Below are 18,834 nucleotides of genomic sequence, written 5' to 3'. Positions count from 1 at the left end.
TTATCATTTGCCATCATAGCTCCTCCTGCTTGTGACAAATCATTCAATTGCTTGTAGTATTTTGAATGAATAGATAAATAAATAAATAAATAAATAACAAGTCTGTGCTTCAACCCTTTCAGAATCACTGACATACCAGTACTTTTCTGTGTTTCTGTCCTGCCATGTTCCTTTCGACATTCTTTTTGTCAAACAGCATTTTGAGGAGCACACCAAGAGAGCATTGGCGTTTAGACGTGTCATTTTTAAAAATTTCTTCTCAAGCAAAAATAAACTGTTGTGTTCATTTTATTATATCTGAGAAACAAACCTCATGCTAGGGGTGCATCACCTCTGAAAAAAACCGACACTGAAAGGGTTAAGGAACTGCAAGGTTCGGATAAATCATCTTGGGCTTGATACAGATTTATTGTGGGGGAAAAATGCCAACTGCAAATAACCAAATGTTTTCTTGCAGCCATCCACGTGTTGAAGACGAAGCCACCAGGCACATTCATTGTGCGGGACAGCAACTCCTTCCCTGGTGCCTTTGGTCTGGCACTCAAGGTGGCCAGCCCACCTCCCAATGTCCAGACTCGATCAGGTAGCCACTTTTGGTAGCAGTTTGGGACTTGTTATTATCGATGCTTTCATTTTCTCAACAGCCTTATCAAACATAGTTGGTGTCTGCAGGTGTGTGTGTGTGGCTCAAATAAGGGCACTTATAGTGTATTTACTGCATTGAAGGCAAGCAATTGAGTGCCACACTGTAATGGTCAATGTATGAGGTCATTGAGATAAATAGGGAAAAGCACAATGTAAACAAAGTGACACAAATATTACAGCTAATATAATGAATGAAACGCCTCCTGGAAGATTTCATTCACAGCAGTGGCTTTGTCACGAGTATTTGACCTAGATGTGTGCTTAATCCCTACTATGCGTTTATGGGTCACTTTTAACCCCCTGTTGCCTTTACAGTGTGCTTTAGGGTGCATTAGTGCACCCAGGGATATGTTTGGGATATGATTGGCCTTAGTGAGATTAGAAGAACTGGTGAGGCCTATACATTGCTAAATAATGGACATGTCCTCTGCTATAGAGGTCTCCTAGATAAGTAATACGGGGTAGGATTCTTAATCCATAAGGATATAGCGGGCAACATTGACTAATTCTACAGCATTAATGAGAGGGTAGCTGTAGTCGTAATCAAACTTAATAAGAGGTATAGATTAAAGGTAGTACAAGCCTATGCTCCAACATTCAGTCACGATGATGAGAAAGTAGACCAGTTTTATGAAGATGTTAAATTAGCGATGAGAAAAGTGCAAACTCAGTGTACTGTAGTAATGGGTGACTTCAATGCAGAAGTAGGGAAAAAGCAGGCTGGTTAACAAGCAATTGGCAACTACAGCGTGGATTCTAAAAATGCTAGAGGAGAGATGCTGGTAGAATTTGCAGAAAGGAATAAGCTTCGAATAATGAACACCTTTTTCAGCAAGCGCACCAACAGAAAGTGGACCTGGAAAAGCCCTAATGGTGAAACAAAAAATGAAATTGACTTCATACTTTCTGCTGATCCCATCATAGTACAGGATGTAGAAACGATAGGTAGGGTAAAGTGCAGTGATGATAGGTTAGTGAGGGCTAGGATTCACCTCAATTTGAAGAGAGAAAGAGCAAAATTAGTCAAGAAGAAACGGGTCAACCTAGACGCAGTAAGGGTAAAAGCAGACAAATTCAGGCTGGTACTTGCAAACAAATGTGCAGCCTTAGAAAAGAGAGATGATGATGACATAGAGCTAATGAATGAAACCGTAACTAGGTCGGCTTCAGAGGCAGCAATTGAAGTGGAAGGCAAGGCACCGAGGCAACCAGTAGGCAAGCTCTCCCAAGTAACAAAGGACCTAATAAAGAAACGAAAAAAAAAAAATTAAAGTGTCGAACTCAAGAGATAAGATAGAACTCGCAGAACTGTCAAAACTGATCAGCAAGGCGAAAATAGGTGATATTGGAAACCATAACGCGAGAAAGACTGAAGAAGCCGTAAAAAATGGACGCAGCCTGAAATCAGTGAGAAAGAAACTTGGCATAGGACAAACCAGGATGTATGCACTAAAAGATAAGCAGGGTAATATCAGCAATCTCGAAGGTATAGTAAAAGCAGCGGAAGAATTCTATACTGACCCGTACAATACCCAGAGGAGTCGGGATACCTCAATTAGAAACAGTAATGAACAGGCTACAGAAACTCCTCCTATAGCTAGCGATGAGGTCAGAAGGGCCTTGCAAGACATGAAACAAGAAAGAGCGACAGGAGAAGATGGAATAACAGTCAATTTAATCAAAGATGGAGAAGACATAATGCTTGAAAAACTGGTGGCTCCTTATACAAAGTGTCTATCGACTGCAAAGGTCCCAGAAAACTGGAAGAATGCAATTATTATACTAATCCACAAAAAGGGAGACGTTAAAGAATTGAAAAATTATAGGCCCATTAGCTTACTCTCAGTATTATATAAAATATTGCTAGACATAACGTTAAGAGACAGAAAGAGAGCGGTTTGGATCAGAGAGCAAACGGGTATAGACGATATTCTAATTGACATTAAGAGAAAGAAATGGAGCTGGGCAGGTCACGTAATGCACAGGTTAGATTACCGTTGGACCATTAGGGTTACAGAATGGGTACCAAGAGAAGGGAAACGCAATGGAGGATGACAGAAGACTAGGTGGAGTGATGAAATTAGGAAATTCGCGGGCGCTAGTTAGAATCGGTTGGCACAGGACAGGGGTAATTGCAGATCACAGGGAGAGGCCTTCGTCCTGCAGTGGACATAAAACAGGCAGATGATGATGATGATGATGATGATGATGATGATGAGTGCAGCCAGGATGTTTTTCTGGCGGGGTCGTACACTTTGGCAAGAAATCATGATGGTCTTTAGAGGCTTTAAGGGAAGTGTATGCATGTGCCTCTGTGTGCATGTGTGCGTGTGTTTGTTATAACGAATCGCTTCATCCTTGCTGAGCTTGAGCTCTGATGATGAAGAAGGCACAACATGTGTTGGTGATAATTTATACAGATGAGGAAGATCAAAGTCACACATTGCGCTCATAATACATATATATATACTCATATTATAAGAAGCCAACGAACAAGGACTCCAAGGATGGCATAGGAGAAATTACTTGTACTTATTAATTGAATTCAAGAAATGGTAAGTTAAGGTAAATGAAAACGGATGAAAAGAGAACTGGCTGCATGTGGGGCATGAATCCGCTTCTTTGCATAACACGTGCAATCCTCTTACCAATTGAGCTACCACAGCGCTGTTTTCCCACCCACTTTCAGGGCGATTTATGTTTATCTAGTAGAACTAACCCTGAGAACGGTAGCCAGTGCCACAACTCACAAGCTTTGGCGGTGGATGTGGAACATCCTTTCTGTCGTAGGTGTCACGTCTGTGTGAACATTTTGGGTGAAGGCAACTGGTCAGTAAACCTACACACACTATCTGAAAGCATCAATGCTTCCAGTGTCAAGGCCATCGCTATGTAATGAACATATATGAATATATAGTGTTACAAGCGTGACAATTTTATATCATTTGGGTATGTGCCACAAGCTGTAGTGGGACACAGGGTAACAGAGGGTGGAGATAGAAGACGCTTGCCTAGGGATAGCGGAACCTCACCTGGCACTCAAGGCCGTCGGTTGCATCATGTCCCAGTAAACCCTCTCTTCACAAAGAGTACACAATGTTTGTTTGTGTGTGTGTGTGCGAGTGTGTGTGCGAGAGAGAGAGAGAGAAATAAAGTGCACAGGGCAGAAGTTTGCATAAATCAAGCACTCAGAGGGACAACCTTTTATGCCTTAATTGCAATATATACAGCAATTATTGTAAGGCACACCTGTATGGTTATGTTAATGCTTTAATCTTCCAACAGTTTGGGCTGTAAATCAGCCTTCCTAGTGGTCCACGGCCGAAACTGCTGCAAATTAGAGTACTGACTGTAACAGAAGCTTCTAGGGCTACCTCTACTTAGGTTAACATTGAGTCAGATCTGGGGAGCTGGGAGGAAGTAGTTACAGAGATTCGTCCCCCCCCCCCCCCCCCCCTTACATACACCTCGCTATCATTATTGTACCACCACTCAAGAGTAACATCATTTAGAATCTTTGCGGCAATACTGTAATTTTTTTTGCTTATATATTTGCAACTACTGCACAGTTATTTCTGTCGATTTATCAGATGCAGCAATATGTGTCATAATCTTTCTGCACCATCCTGACTTATTTTATAAGTTACCTACTGCTGGATGTTTGACAGCTCCCTCTAAATGTATCTTAAAAGGTCTGCAGATGTTGGATGTTAATGTTCAGTGTCAATGCATTGCTGCCTGGAAAGCTTCCATATTTGCCTGCATTCTGGATTCATGCACTTACAAAAGTACAGGTATCTATGATTTGTGTCAATAAAGTAAGTTTGCAGTTCAACACATTTAAAGCACACTATAGGGAAATATGAAGTTAATCTACATTTGTAGGATGTAACTACAAATTACTGAATTTGTCAGTCTCAGGAACTAGAGCCTTTGTGCGCCAAATAGAATGCGAGAACAAAGGAGAAATGGCAATGCCACCTTGAATTTTCCACACTAGCTCTCTCTGACTCATGTCAAAGACTGCCACTGCATTTGCTAGTTAATTGTTTACCGATATAGAAGTATTGTGTACTGTTTAACAAGCAAGGACTCGACCTGCGAGCTTTGGGTGACTTTCTTTTGCACAAAAATTCTCAGGCAGTTATTTCAAATCCACGATATCCATGATATCAGTGGCAGCTCAAACTGCCACTAATGTCACAAATGTGGTCTTTATTTATTAATGGTTTTCATTTGTCTTCATTTTGTCTGCTAATAATTTGCCCATTTACACTAAGGAAATGTACAAATTTTGAAATGATAATATGCCAATGAATGTAGTCTTTTATCTCTTACTTTAGCTTACCTTCTAAATTGAATTTTTTTCAATATATGGTGCACACATTATTTGAAAATTTCTCATGTTTGATAGGACTGCTAAAATAACTTTGATCATAGTACTTACTATAGCTTCAGTCATCTTAATAAATTTTAGTATCAGACATCTGTAGGGGAGGCTTTAGTTGTGCATTAATAAAAATAGAATGATCTCAGTAAAACTTGAATAAAATTTGTTTTCCCTTTCCATGTTTTGACATTGAACTAAGAGTTTTTCTATTCCACATAAAGGTGACCCATCGAATGAGCTGGTGCGGCATTTCTTGATCGAGCCTACCGCCAAGGGAGTTCGACTCAAGGGCTGTGCCAATGAACCAGTTTTTGGTGAGTATTCTTTCTATTTTATTATTGTGTTACACCACATGTCTAGTGCTGGATGTCTGCAAATCATTGCTTAGAGTTTACATGTGTGGCACAGTTGTGTCCAGTATTCTACATGATGAAACATGGCTGCATTAATGACATTCAGTCACCTTTTTTTTTCTTTTACATGAAAAAAGGAATAAACGGTGTAAGACTAGTGCAGAAAGATGTGCATGACAGCAGACTTACTGTACTACAGTCTCCTACAGTGGCAGCTTTGCAGACTCAAAATGACCAAAGAAACACCAACAACTGATCAGACACACTCTAAACAACTAACAATTTTCTATATAGTGTTATTTATGCAGGTACAGTAAAAGCTTGTTAATTCGACACCCGTTAATTCGGAAATTCGGATAATTCGGACGGCTCTATTGTTCCCGGCCAAAGTGCATGTTAGTCTATGGGACCAAACCTTCGTTAATTTGTCAGAATTCGGCCCCGCACCGCTTAATTTGGACAAATGCTGATGGCTACCGCTACATGAAAGTGTGGTAAAGCCGCGTTGGCACCAATGGAGTGAAACCAAAAGCTGAGAGGCATCGCCATCGTCATCAATTAGTGGGGGTGATCGCAGCGTCACTGAACGTTGATGTCTTCTTTCTTCGCTCCACTGCTGCTTCGACGTCTTTTTCCCTTGGGTTGTCGAGTCGGCATCATTTCTTCTTGAGGAGTTTTCTTTTTTCGTTGTGACCGTGTGTTGCATGCCACCACCATCGTGCGCTACAGTGATGGCAACGTCGTCAAATTGGTAGAAGTACGAAGCCAAGAACTTGCTGACTAAGCTGGAAATTTTGCAGGCTTTGAAGAACGGCGAATCGTGACAGCACATTATGACCAAGTACAACGGGAAGCAGAGCACGTTGGGAATGTACGTGACAAATGAACAACAGATTCTTCAAGCCTTCGAAAGTGAGAAGTTTCATGCATCAAGAAAGCGGTTGCGAACCGCAGCTCATCCCCAGCTCTAAGAAGCTTTGCTCCAGTGGGTTAGTGACTGTCACAACACGCACCTGCCTTTGAGCGGACCTCTCATCATGGCACAAGGTGAGAAGTATGCTGCAATGATGAAGATTGAGTCGTTCAGAGCTTCAGAAGGGTGGTTCATGAGGTTTTGGGAGAGACATAAACTCGTCTTCAGAATCGTGTGCGGCGAAAAGGCCAGCATTGACGAAAGCATGACCACCCAGTGGAAAAATGTGAAGCTGCTTGAGCACATCGCTGCATATGAACCAAGTGACGTGTTCAATGCAGACGAAACTGCTGTATTTTTCAGAGCTCTGCTGGACAAGACGGTGACCTTCAAAGGGGAGCCGTGCATCCGTGGCAAGAAGTGCAAGCAAAGGATAACGGTGCTTCATGCCGCCAATATGACTAGCCCGGAGTGCTTGCCACTTGTTGTCATCAGGAAGGTGCATAAGCCACATTGTTTTAAAAACATCAAAAGCCTTCCTGTCGAGTACAGAGCGAACAGGAAGGCTTGGATGACCTCGAACATTTTTCGAGGCTGGCTGCAGCAGTTAGACCGGCACTTCACGTCTAAGGACCGCAAGAGAATTATGGTTGTTGACAACTGCAGTGCACATAACTGTACAGTCGAACTGAAGAGCATCAAGGTAGTTTTTTTGCCGCCCAACACTACATGTGCCCTTCAGCCGTTGGACCAGGGTATCATTCATTATGTGAAGTCGAAGTACCGAAAGCACCTGCTACAGCGAACGATCTTATGCTCAGAAGTTGGAAAGCTGTATGAAGTGGACTTACTCAGTGCAGTGCACATGAACGCCCACGTGTGGAAAAGTACACCTGCGCAAGTCATCGCCAACTGTTTGCGGCACAGCGGTTTTGTGAGGCCCGAGCATGCGGCAGTAGCCAATGAAGTGTCAGCCGAGTCCACCGATGATGACTGCCCGACGTTCGATGCTGTCGTTCCCACAGATGTGACCCTTCAGGACTACATTGATTGTGTTGATTGTGTTGCTATGACTGGTCTCCTGACTTATGAAGAAATTATTAATGATGTCACGGGCACTCGGGAAGACCATGATTCAGACAGAGTCATGCGAGGAGGTGCAGCCGCGACCTCATCGCACCTCACGAGAAGTCACGGAGGTGCTTTTGATATTGGAGTACTTCCTGAGCACTTCCGACAGTTTGCGGGCTGTTGGCCACTTGGAAGAGTTCAGAAAAATTGTGATGCCAGCCAGAATCTGCGCGATAAAGCAGACGACTATTGCAAAATACTTCAGTAAATAAAGGTATGCTTCTCCAACTTGATTTTAATTTTGTTTTTCCTCTTCATTCGTTAATTCGGCATTCGGATAATTCGGACATTTTTCCTGGTCCTGGGAGATCCGAATTAACAAGCTTTTACTGTAGTACATACAGAAAAAGAAGGGTACAGCTTGTTGGACGATACAAAACTTGGTATATAATTGCAGCCTAGAACACCCCGATATCAGATTCTTGCAGAAAGAAGGATGAAAAAAAAAAGAAAGATTGGACACAATCTAAAATATTTGTCTTCCAATGTTCCTTAGTCTTAATCTTACGTCTTCTTTATTTGAAAAATAATAACCTACCTATATGACTTCTCTTGTAGTGCCTGTAGACTACATGTGGGTCTGTACATAGCTTAGTTGCCCTTTCTATCTGAGCATCATCTTTACTGTTATTTGGGCTGTGCGAATATATTTTGCTTCATTAATGTAGACAGTCCTTGATTCAAGGAGGTCACCTTCATGAGTACTGTATCACAATGTAGAGCAAAAATTCAAGAGTGTAACTACTAGGTCCACTGCAGTTTGTCACCATGTCTGCCATGTCACCGCCAGAACAAATCAGTTCTGTCCGCACCTTGTAAACGAAAGACTTCGCTACGTTCAGAAAGTTGGCAATTTCCAAGTTGCTGTGGTGTGCGGCCAGGGGGACTTCTGAACACATTTTTGTGTGTGTATGCAGGGAGCCTGTCTGCTCTTGTTTATCAGCACTCAATCACGCCGCTGGCTCTTCCTTGCCGACTGTTGTTGCCAGAGTCTGGTGAGTATACCTTTACCTGTTTATTTGATTTCGGCCTGTGGGATGCTGCCACCTTGTGCTGTTAAATATGCCTCCCAGTGTGCAGAGTTATATGCAAGGAGCTTAAATTTCTCTAAGTGTGTGTGAGCATTTCACAAGCACAAAAACTCAGCACCGCTGCATGCTGTTGTAATAAAATGGTTGATTTAGCTGCTGAGTGCTTTACCAGCCAAGTACTTTAGAAGCCAAGTTTTGGCTTCTGTGATAAAGCTTTAACATATTTTAATCTTTCACTTGCACCATTTTTGGTCAGCATATAGTAGTCTTGCTTCATAATATGAATCTACTTCTGGACAAGATAAAGTGCCCTGCAATTATCTATACCGGGTGCATGAGGCATTTGAGAATATTGGATTCAGGCAGAGAAGAATATCTCCAGCAAAAGCAGACATCTTCATCAATGTGTGAGAAATACTTCTCTTACAGTTTATTTCCACAATTACTCAATAAATCCACCATCCACAGCAATAACTGATTCAATTCGGCTTTGGAAATGGCTGCATGCATGGATCAGGTGGACCTTAGAGATGTTGGCCATTGAGTCAGTAGTGACGGCCTTCAGCGAGTCTTTTGTATTATGAGGCTATTTGTTGGCCTCTCTCTCTCAATGGCACCCCAGGCATAATAGTCGAGCGGATATAAATCTGGAAAACTAGGAGGCCACAAGTTGGGAGTGACATGGTTGTAGAAGTTGTCAGCCAGCCACTCCTGGGTGCAGGCGGTGTGGATGGGAGCCAAATTTTGCTGAAAGACATAAGGTATCTTTTTCTTAACAGTCTCTATCCAAGGCTTCACAATGGTGGAAAGCACCTCCATGTACGCGGCAGCATTAACACGGAGTCCTCCTGTAAAAAAGTGTGGTGGCATGCATCACCCTTGTTGCTGACGGCGGCTAACACCATCACAGACGATGGAAATTTTGTGTGTATCACTGTAGGCACCTCATCACACTTGCTCAAAGCCACCTATTGTTACAGTGGTTAATTCCTTGGTCTTGGTCAAAGTTCTTTTCATCTGAAAAAAAGAAAACAGAGCATTCCAGGCTCCTCAGGTGTCTTCAGCTTGCTTAGCAAGCGCTTGGACTGGAGCAGACGATTCTCCCGAGTATTATATGACATGAATTGGCCCCTCCTCATGACATAGAAATGGCAGCTCAAGTCCTTGTGCAAAGCGAGCCTGGCAGTTCAACTCTGCGACTTGGAGCTCCTTTGCAGTGGCTCGCATTGACTTCCCTGGGTCGTCACTCACCATAACTTGCACCCGCTGGAGAAAATCAGGAGTTCCGAGGACGTCTGACAGCTGACTATGCTTTTTCCTTTTCACCACAGATGCCATGTCACCGCCAGAACAAATCAGTTCTGTCCGCACCTTGTAAACGAAAGACTTCGCTACGTTCAGAAAGTTGGCAATTTCCAAGTCGCTGTGGTGTGTGGCCAGGGTGACGATGACTGCACATCGTTTCATTTCCTGCGTCAACCTGCATGCTTCCATCTTTGAACAAGCTGTGCAGCATGAATGATAAGGGGTCAACCAACAAGAAGCTGCACTCCTAGATAGATATGATGAGCCTGCTGGTGTCTATGGCAATAAGGAATAGTGTTCTCAAATACCTCGCACACCCGGTATGTGTTGTGTGCCATATTGGAATTTCATACTTCCAACATGGTATCATCCATTGCCAAAGCTAACATCCTCATTATTAAGATATGTGGGGCATGAGTACTGCGAAATATTGAGGCACTTTCAGATTAATGCAGACCTCGACTAATTGTGGATTTTGTTTCCTAATTTTAGTGTCATTGTTGCCCCACAGTACTCCTCAATACCAGGTTATTCGAATAAGTTAAATGTGGAAGTTTGTGTGATAAATGTACTCAGTGTGTAGTACCAACTGATCACTATAGGCTGTTGCTCTGATTAAATTTAGTAGCAACTCTTGATATCATAACTGCTCATTATGCATACCAGCTGTTTTGGTGTGGTTGCCAGTGTTACCAACATTGGGATCCAATTTCTCCCCAGCAGAGAAACAGATTCAGAGAAATCTGTTAGATTTCTCTGAATGTTTGGAAGCCCCATGTAGTTGTACAATCTGCATGCTGCATTTTCTGTAAAAATGAACTTATCATCTCATTTTTATCTAAAAAGACAAACTTCATTGTTAAAATTTTCTTTCTGTCACTATACAGTTCTTTATTTTAACAGTAGTATTTGTTTGTACTGAGCGCAACAAATGCCAAAAGATGAAACAAAATCTAACTGCAATGGAAGTGCCTCCTATATGCATTGGAAACACTCATTAATTTTTAAGAAAATGACAAGTTCAGTCTTCTTAAAGGATGAAGACGTATGTACTTGAAATATAAATACATATCAACACAAACAGTAGTACTCAGTTTTCAATGTGTGACTGTGGAGAAAAAGTCCATCATAAAATTTTAAAATATTCCTAGATTTAGACCAATGTGATCTTTTCTCCAAACAGTGACCAAAATTCCTAGATATAAATCATTCTAGTGATGACAGCTTTGTTGATTGCCTTCATGATGCAAGACAGTAACGGGAGTGTTCACTTTCCCTTGCAGAAATTGGAGGTGTGCCTGTTTGGGCAGGCGATGTTGTGGACAGCACCACAGCACCAACAACTGCTGCTACGGCTTCTAGTCTCCTGCAGCAAGGAGCAGGTGAGACTCATCTCGCTGTTGTTTGTAGACAAAATTTAGAGGAATTATTTTTCTAAACAAATATATACCTGCACCAACTGTGGTCTTCCGCCAATCAAGTCAATGCCATAACATCAGTGCTGTTGCAACATTCACATTCATGCTTTTTTGCTGCAATATATATATATATATAAGCACACTAACAATTATGGCACTGATTTTAACGGAGACATATCATACTGGTGCACTGCTGGGAACAGACCCTTATACAGCGTTTTTAAAATTTATTTGGGATACAAAAGCAACATACAACAATCAGCATACATACATACATACATACAGGCTGCAAGCTGGAGACCACAGCACTTATAAGCAACTGCGGGCAATCTTCACATAAATGTTCTTCAGTAAAGTAGGCCTCGGCAACTGCGCAGGTTGTGTGACACGTATGAAAAGGTCAGCAAATTGGGGTATATTTACAGGCTGGTGGTCTGCGGACAATGCTGTATGTTCATTTTCAATGAGCTGTTTCCTTTTCATTGTTACTTCAGTCAATTATATCTGAAAAATCGAGTATATTGATGCCATCTTGAATGTTGCCAGTTTCAAGAAAAAAGTGCTCTTAATGAACCATGCAATCACACACGTCGAATGTACTGAAGCAAGCAAGCAAAATATTTTTTACAGCTTACAAATGCATATTTCAACACAAAGCTGAAAAATCTGATCTCCCATAATTTAAACCAAGTCCTAGCCACAATACAATGATTCAGCAGAACTAAATAAAGGCTCAAGTGACAGGTGCGCAAGCCTAATTTGTCCTGCAGTGTTCAAAATTTTCATAAATGATTTCAATGCCTTACATGACGCTTTTCTGAACACCAGTTATAGCAGCTTGACGCTATTCATAGTATTGTACCCAGTGCATTTCAATCTTGACATGACAATGACTTTCGACTGCATGTAGTCCACATGGCTGTAGCAAATAGCTAGCTGCCGCATTCCCGCAACGGTGAACAGCTAGCTTACTTTCATACTCGAGATGCAAGCAAAGCGTGCTATTCGGCTGCACGGCAATCTTTCCGTAATACCGTATAAATCAAAATTTTATGTGTCAAATCACTTCGAACATGCCAAGGATGCGTGAGCATGTCTGACTTCGTTGCAACGGTTCGTCAGTTGCGGATGTAATGTTGCTTCCATTGTGACGGCCAGCTGTTACGGCAAGCTCCTGACAACACACGATCAAATACGTAATTAATTAATTCGTAATAAATTTTGTAATTATATATATATATATATATATAGCATCCAAAATTAATTACGATCGCTTCACTTACCATTCATTCTCCTGGTTAAATTTTGGCCAAGACACACAAGACCATGCCAAAACGTGCAGGCACTGGACAAATGGCTTGCGCAACTGACAACTCTTTGTTTTGCCAGCATTGAAGTCTGGACTACTTGGCTGTGTGCCTCTGCATTGTAGGGATGTAGTCAGCAGCGCGGAGGTGCGGTGCAGCAACTCTGAACACAGAAATATCACGTGAGGACTGGCTGGTATGCTTTTGATGCTGATTGAAGAAATAAGTTCCTGGTTTTATCTTAAAGCTGTATCAGCGTAAGCTGTGTCACCACCAAAAACATTTTCTGTTGCCTGTACTAGCATGGTTAGCGAACTGTATTTGCTTAGTGTAAAATGATTACTGTAGGCTAAACCATTAGGAAGAAGAGAAAACACGCTACGTATCCTAAATCAACATTTGATTGTTTTTCTGAGGCCAAAAAAAGTATAGCTCCCAGCAATATCCTCTGTCGAATATCCTATAATAACAACATCTGTAAGATACCTACTGTATAGAACGAATTAGCTCTTAATAACTTTTGTCCACAGAGCACCTTGTACGGGACTTGAATGTTCGGATGTTATCCGTATGCCCAGCGGATGTCCGTGAATGTTCTGGATGTCAGCATTCGTACCTTATCTGAATGTCCATCGGATATTAGTGGACCATTGGGATGAAGCCAAGGAAGACATAGGGGTATTTACCTGTGGTTCTAATTGAAATATAGAAATATTAAAATAAAGGGAAATGAAAGTGAACAAAACGACAACTTGCCGCAGGGGGGAGCCAAACCCACATCTTATGTATTATACGTGCAAGGTTCTACGAATTGAGCTACAGCGATGATCATTCTCTTGCTATGCAATGAACAGTCATTCATTGCATAGCAGGGATCTCTACTCCAGCAGTCTTGATGGCTTCAGGTGGTATACGAAGTATTTTAGGCCAGTTTCCCTGCGTTTAGGTTGCTTCTACACGTAGGATATTCTACATATGTTGCCATAGCCACGAGTGGTGCTGTCTAACACTCCCAGGGTCGAATTTTGTACACATATGAAATGTCTAATAAGACTGCCGGCAGAATTGACCAGTGGCAAACTGTTTATTCATCCACTTTCACTTTCTTGTACCTTATCATTCTAAATTTTAATTAAAATCACAGGTAATTTCCGCTATGCCTTCCTTGCTCTTGTTGGTCTATTGGCTTCATGTGGTTGTGTCCAATATTGACACAGTAACTCGTGAGTCTATTTCTACTAAAATTTTACTCTGCCAAGCATGCTTCTCTATTCTCATGAAATAGGACCGAAATTTAGGAAATATTCTTAGTAGAGCGGGTGACAGCCATATTATGCTTTCTGGTTCGTTCGTGAAAAGGTTCCGTTGGCCATATGGTAAACACATTTCAATTTTGAGGCACATACACTTATGTTTACATTGATATGTGTACTTTTCAGAGTGCTGCGTGTACTTTAAAAGCTTATCTGGTTTGTATTTTTTATCAGGAAGAAGCATGAAACTTGGGCTCTTGTCTGCTTAGCATGACTGATGTAGATGGGTTGGAATGTAATCTAATAGACAACTGTGAAAATGCGCAGTTCATTCTCGCGTGTGAGAATGAAATGCTCGCATGTGAGGTAGCTTGTGATACTATGTGGCCTGTGAATCTGCAACTCTTTATGATATGCACCAGACACAGTGGCTCAATGGTTATGTTTCTGTGCTCTACTGAGCATGAGATCATGGTTTTGGTTCCAAGACATGGGGATGGCATTCCATTTGCTAGGGAGGGGCAAGGGACAATTAAAACACGTTGAACTTTTCATATCTTGGCATTCCCACGGAGCCACTATGCCCCTTAAGGACTTGCATAGATGGTAGTGCATATTTCCCTCTAGTTGGTATTCTAAGAGACTTGATGAGTTTTATGAGACAGACCTTCAAACATTGTGTGATGCACATGTGCCTTTTTTTATGCAGCTTGCAATGTGCTTTACCTCTGCACCATGGACATGGAGTCGCTGACCGGCCCGCAGGCAGTGCGGCGCGCTATGGCTGAGCTGCTGGCCATCTCACCACCACCTGTGCCCACTGTAGTCCACTTCAAGGTCTCCTCGCAGGGCATCACCCTCACCGACAACAACCGAAAGTATGACATATGCTTGTAACTGGTGTGTACATATAGTGTATTGTGGATAGCTACAACACATGCTTAGAGGGACTTGTGTAGGCTCAGGTATTCATGTGACCGCCCAATACTTGGGAGTGAGCACATAAGCCTCCTGAGCTAAATCTTGCTTACCTGTAGCTGTGGGTGGCACTGTTGCTCACTTCTAAAGGTTTTAAAGGTCAACTCCTGTGATTTTTTCATCATGTCACAAAATTGGTTGTTTCACATTTTAATCATACCTCTTTTCACATGTCAGTTCATATAGAAAGGCAAAAATAATTTTAATTATGAAAAACATCACAACGAAACTGAAGTGGATCGGGCAGCCCAGAGAGCTGCTGGTCGTAACGCCATTGGTGATGTTAGGGCAAGTATGTGCTGAGAACAGGAGTATTACAGTGGAACCTTGTTAAACTGTAGCTGGCCAGTGCTCGGAAAAAGTACGTACTGTACGGTAGTACTGTTTAACTAAAATATCACGAGATCGCACCTACTTACCTGTCAAAAACGGAACTCAGAGAGAGTGCGATGAAAGGGGAAATAAACATGCAGTATTCATTCACTTCGCACAACAAAAGTGTTATTTTCGTTTGATGCCACCGCGGCCTAGCAGCGACGACAGTGGCCTCAAACTTACTGAAGCTGCGTGCCAGCTTTTCAGCCAGCCACCTCTTCTCGGCAAACACTCGCATGGCAGATTCCTCGTTGGCATTACGTATTCTCCGTGCAAGTGTGCGGTAGCGCGGCAGAAGTCGCAGGGTGCCTTTTAACGCGATAGCATTAAAATAGCGTCTGCGTGGTGCTCCCAAGTGAGATAGAGGACGATCCCATTGAGGCGTCAGCCCCATGATCGCGTCCGCCTTCATGGCGCGTCGCGGTCCGGCTGTCCGTGCCGATTACGACGTTTGGCGCGCGTAGATTGTTTCTCCCTCCGAGACACCGAGTTCTTTGGTTCGTTCCGCTTGCTCAGGGGCACGTTTCGTCATTGTGTGACTCAAGAGCATGCCGAGCGAATGAGTGGGCGGTGCGACCGGGGAGCGATAACGCTATTGTGGTCCACTCTTGAAGGCAAAGCTTAAGCGTCCTCCAATTTTTTTCATTGCGGGGTGCTGTTCTCGTAGCGAGGATTGCATTCATGAGGCTGACGTAACGTGCAGCTTCTGCCACTGTCGGGCCTGAATCGCCTCTGCTGTAGCTTTCCGTGTCTTCCTCATCACTGTCGCTAATCGACACTTCGACAACAACAGAGGCAACAATGACGAAAAGTTGAACCTCCTAGCCGACATCTCTTCGCGGTTGCAGCAGCACTGCCAAGCAACTTCTTCGCGTTCCAAATGCCACACACCGTAGTCAACAGCAGATCCCTGTAGGCTGTCGCGTGCCAGCGCCGACTTATTCGTGTCACATTCAATAGCACGAACTCTGTCTAATTTTTCTTCTGTGCTGAGCACCCGACGTCTTTTTTATCCCAGCTTTGGCATGGTGCAAGTCCTCGTTTGCATGACGCCACAACGCTCTCTGGCACGGCGCCGAAATAGTGTTCATGTTGATGTGGCTTCACGCGCAAATGCACAGGGCACTTGGAGGCAGTTGTTCCGATCTCTGAGGCTTGTTGTTCTGCCGGGCCGCCCGATGGAAACGATGCACCGCCATGTTTGTGCGACGAAGAGTCAAAACACTACATGCTAACCGACATGTACGCAATAAGCTGGTATGGTTTATGTGGATACAAAACACATATGTTCGATGGCCGCTGAGTCGGGGATCTGACTACTACTTTTAAAATGAAACTGCTGTTTATGCGGGTACAGTTTAACAAGGTTGTACTGTAGTAGAAACACCATAGGACATTGTGCTCAACATACCTTTCGCATTCTTGTGCTGCACAACTCCTCTTGACAAAAAAGAAAAAAAGAAAAACAAAGAAAAATAATTCAATTATGAAGGTCACGTTACTGCAAAGCCTTTTGCACTAGCAGATAAGTTAAGCACAGTTTCTTATTTCAGTAAGAGTGATTTAGTCTGATGACATTGGAAATGTTGGCAACTCTTGTGTTGCCGCCTTCTCCAATAAGAGTCCTGCCCATGTTGGTTAAGGAAAGCTTCATAAGATCTTGATGCAAGTGCTGTTGCTCTACCGATGATTTAATTCATTCAAGGATACCGATTGCAAGTTTGCAAATCGATTCATTCTATAATATTCATTTGTGTAAAAACTACTTGGCTCTTCTGTTAATTTTGTGCACGTACAGACCAACATATTGAGGAAATGCCATGATCCCAAGAAAATTGCATGTTGTATTTTATGCCATGGCTTCCAATACAAGAGTTAATGCAGATTTGACGTACTGTTGTAGATTATAGAGAATTAATTAGGGCACAGTTAGTTTTGTTTGCATTGTAACATGTCCTGCAACAGCAGCTTTCATTATTACATGAACAAATATTTCTTCCAGGTTATTCTTTAGGAGGCATTACGCGCTTAACGCGATCAGTTTCTGTGGCACTGACCCTGATGACAGGCGCTGGACTCAGAAAGACGAAGATGCAGGAGTCACTGTCACTGCTAGGTATGTAACTCTTGTGCTGCAAAGCATCAGTGTACAATTTGTTAAAGTGCTGACATGAAATTTTGTCTTTCTTTCTTGATGGCTAACTACCGACACATTACTTTCCGTATGGAGCCTCAATTCCTCACGAGTGCAACAAATTATTAGTTACATCGCTTTTTAATTCAACCAGTTTAAGATGCGAGCCAGGTGAGGAGAGCCTTTTCATTGAAGTAGGCTGGTTGCATAATCGAAACAAGAAATGGTGCTCATGTGGTACCATGCACCACTGTTGACCATCACTGCCCACACTGCCTGACCATATTTCCAAAAGCCTAAACTAGTGAGCACTCTTTGAGATAAGAGGGTAGATAAGACGAGAGGGGCCCTCTGTGTTCACAGGGAAGCTGTGCAGAGTAGCAGTAGGGGATTGTGTTGAATGCAAAGTGCAGAGCGAATAGGGATGGAAGATTTGACTTGGTGGCGTAGCATCATTTTTGGCAGCATGGTCATCTTTAGGCCTTAAACTGCTGCACTAGGCTGACTGATATGCACATGAGCAGCTTGTGGTGCCATGTCACCACTACTCCCATTTCTACGATGTCACTACTACAAACTCCTGCTTCACGTTGGCATTCATGCTGCACTTGGTGGCTACTTTGAACTGCTCGCATTAAAAGGTGCTGTATTTAATTATACAGTCACACACCTTTATAAAGAGGTGCATTGTAGCTTCAGAATCTTTCATTGCAGGTCACTTGATTGTAATGATTGTGCACAATACTGCTTGTGTCAGAGCAGACTAAGCACATTCTGCAAAATAAAACCTTTGTTTGACGTGAAATCAAAAGATACTTAATGAAAGAAGCCACTAGTATTTTTCTGTATTCTTCATCCAGTGGAATGTCCTATTGCAACATATATCTTATTGCATTGAGGTTTGCAAAGTGCTAATGCTGCTTGTCAAAGTGTTCAGCTGTGCACACTGGGTATCTTCAGTTTTCATCATTGATATGAGGTTGGGTGCTACCATAGCTATTGCAGAGTCCAGATCTTCCTGCATGATTGTTTGCTGTCGTGTTGACCAGTGCTTCCTGTGTGCACCATGACGCAGTGGCACCTGCGGTGTAGTTGTTGAAGATATGTTATAATTACATTGCTTCAATCTTCCTCCTTGGTGGTGACCATCTCGGGAGAAAAAGAGAGGCAAGAAGAGCTTGGATTGGGCAAAGTTAAGATTTCGCGGTCAAAGACATCTCTCGGAGTGCTCCAAGAGAGAGTCCAGGATTACCTTTCTGTGCTGTGGCTCCCATCTTAACCTCATACACTGCTGAAATCTTGTGGAATAGAGGGCTGTGGGTGGGCCTGCTTATATTCTTGTGATAATGCTGGGTGAAGGCTGTGCAATTCCATACAAGGTGCAAGATGTTGGCTTGCTTCCTAGTGTTGTACCTCAAACAGTGGTCTGTAGGTGTGTCTGGTCTGCCAGGACCAAGACTCTTCCCTTTGGAAGAGATTACCACTATCGCAGGTGTCATAGCCATGCCTGCCCTTGCCAGCCATGCGAGGGCCAAGCGGCCATGTGAGGGATGCTCGTAGGACATATTCCACGTACCCCTAGGATATTCATGTCCTGGCAG

The 18,834-nt window shown here is 42.8% G+C and overlaps 1 protein-coding gene across 7 annotated transcripts in view; it reads left to right on the top strand.

The window, feature by feature from the left end:
- Positions 1 to 18,834, top strand: part of by (focal adhesion protein tensin) — a 330,425-nt gene that overhangs the window by 307,536 nt on the left and 4,055 nt on the right. For all 7 annotated transcript variants that reach the window (XM_050189880.3, XM_050189879.3, XM_050189883.3 and 4 more), the window contains 6 exons: positions 458 to 583; positions 5,257 to 5,349; positions 8,350 to 8,427; positions 11,052 to 11,150; positions 14,456 to 14,624; positions 17,102 to 17,215. In XM_050189880.3, the coding sequence (XP_050045837.2) occupies positions 458 to 583; positions 5,257 to 5,349; positions 8,350 to 8,427; positions 11,052 to 11,150; positions 14,456 to 14,624; positions 17,102 to 17,215 (679 nt within the window). The remainder of the gene's footprint in view (positions 1 to 457; positions 584 to 5,256; positions 5,350 to 8,349; positions 8,428 to 11,051; positions 11,151 to 14,455; positions 14,625 to 17,101; positions 17,216 to 18,834) is intronic.

Source organism: Dermacentor andersoni, chromosome 2 (genome assembly GCF_023375885.2).
Source record: "Dermacentor andersoni chromosome 2, qqDerAnde1_hic_scaffold, whole genome shotgun sequence".
Classification (NCBI taxonomy): domain Eukaryota; kingdom Metazoa; phylum Arthropoda; class Arachnida; order Ixodida; family Ixodidae; genus Dermacentor; species Dermacentor andersoni.
Note: the sequence above shows the minus strand (reverse complement) of the source record. Positions and strands in the feature narration are given on the sequence as shown.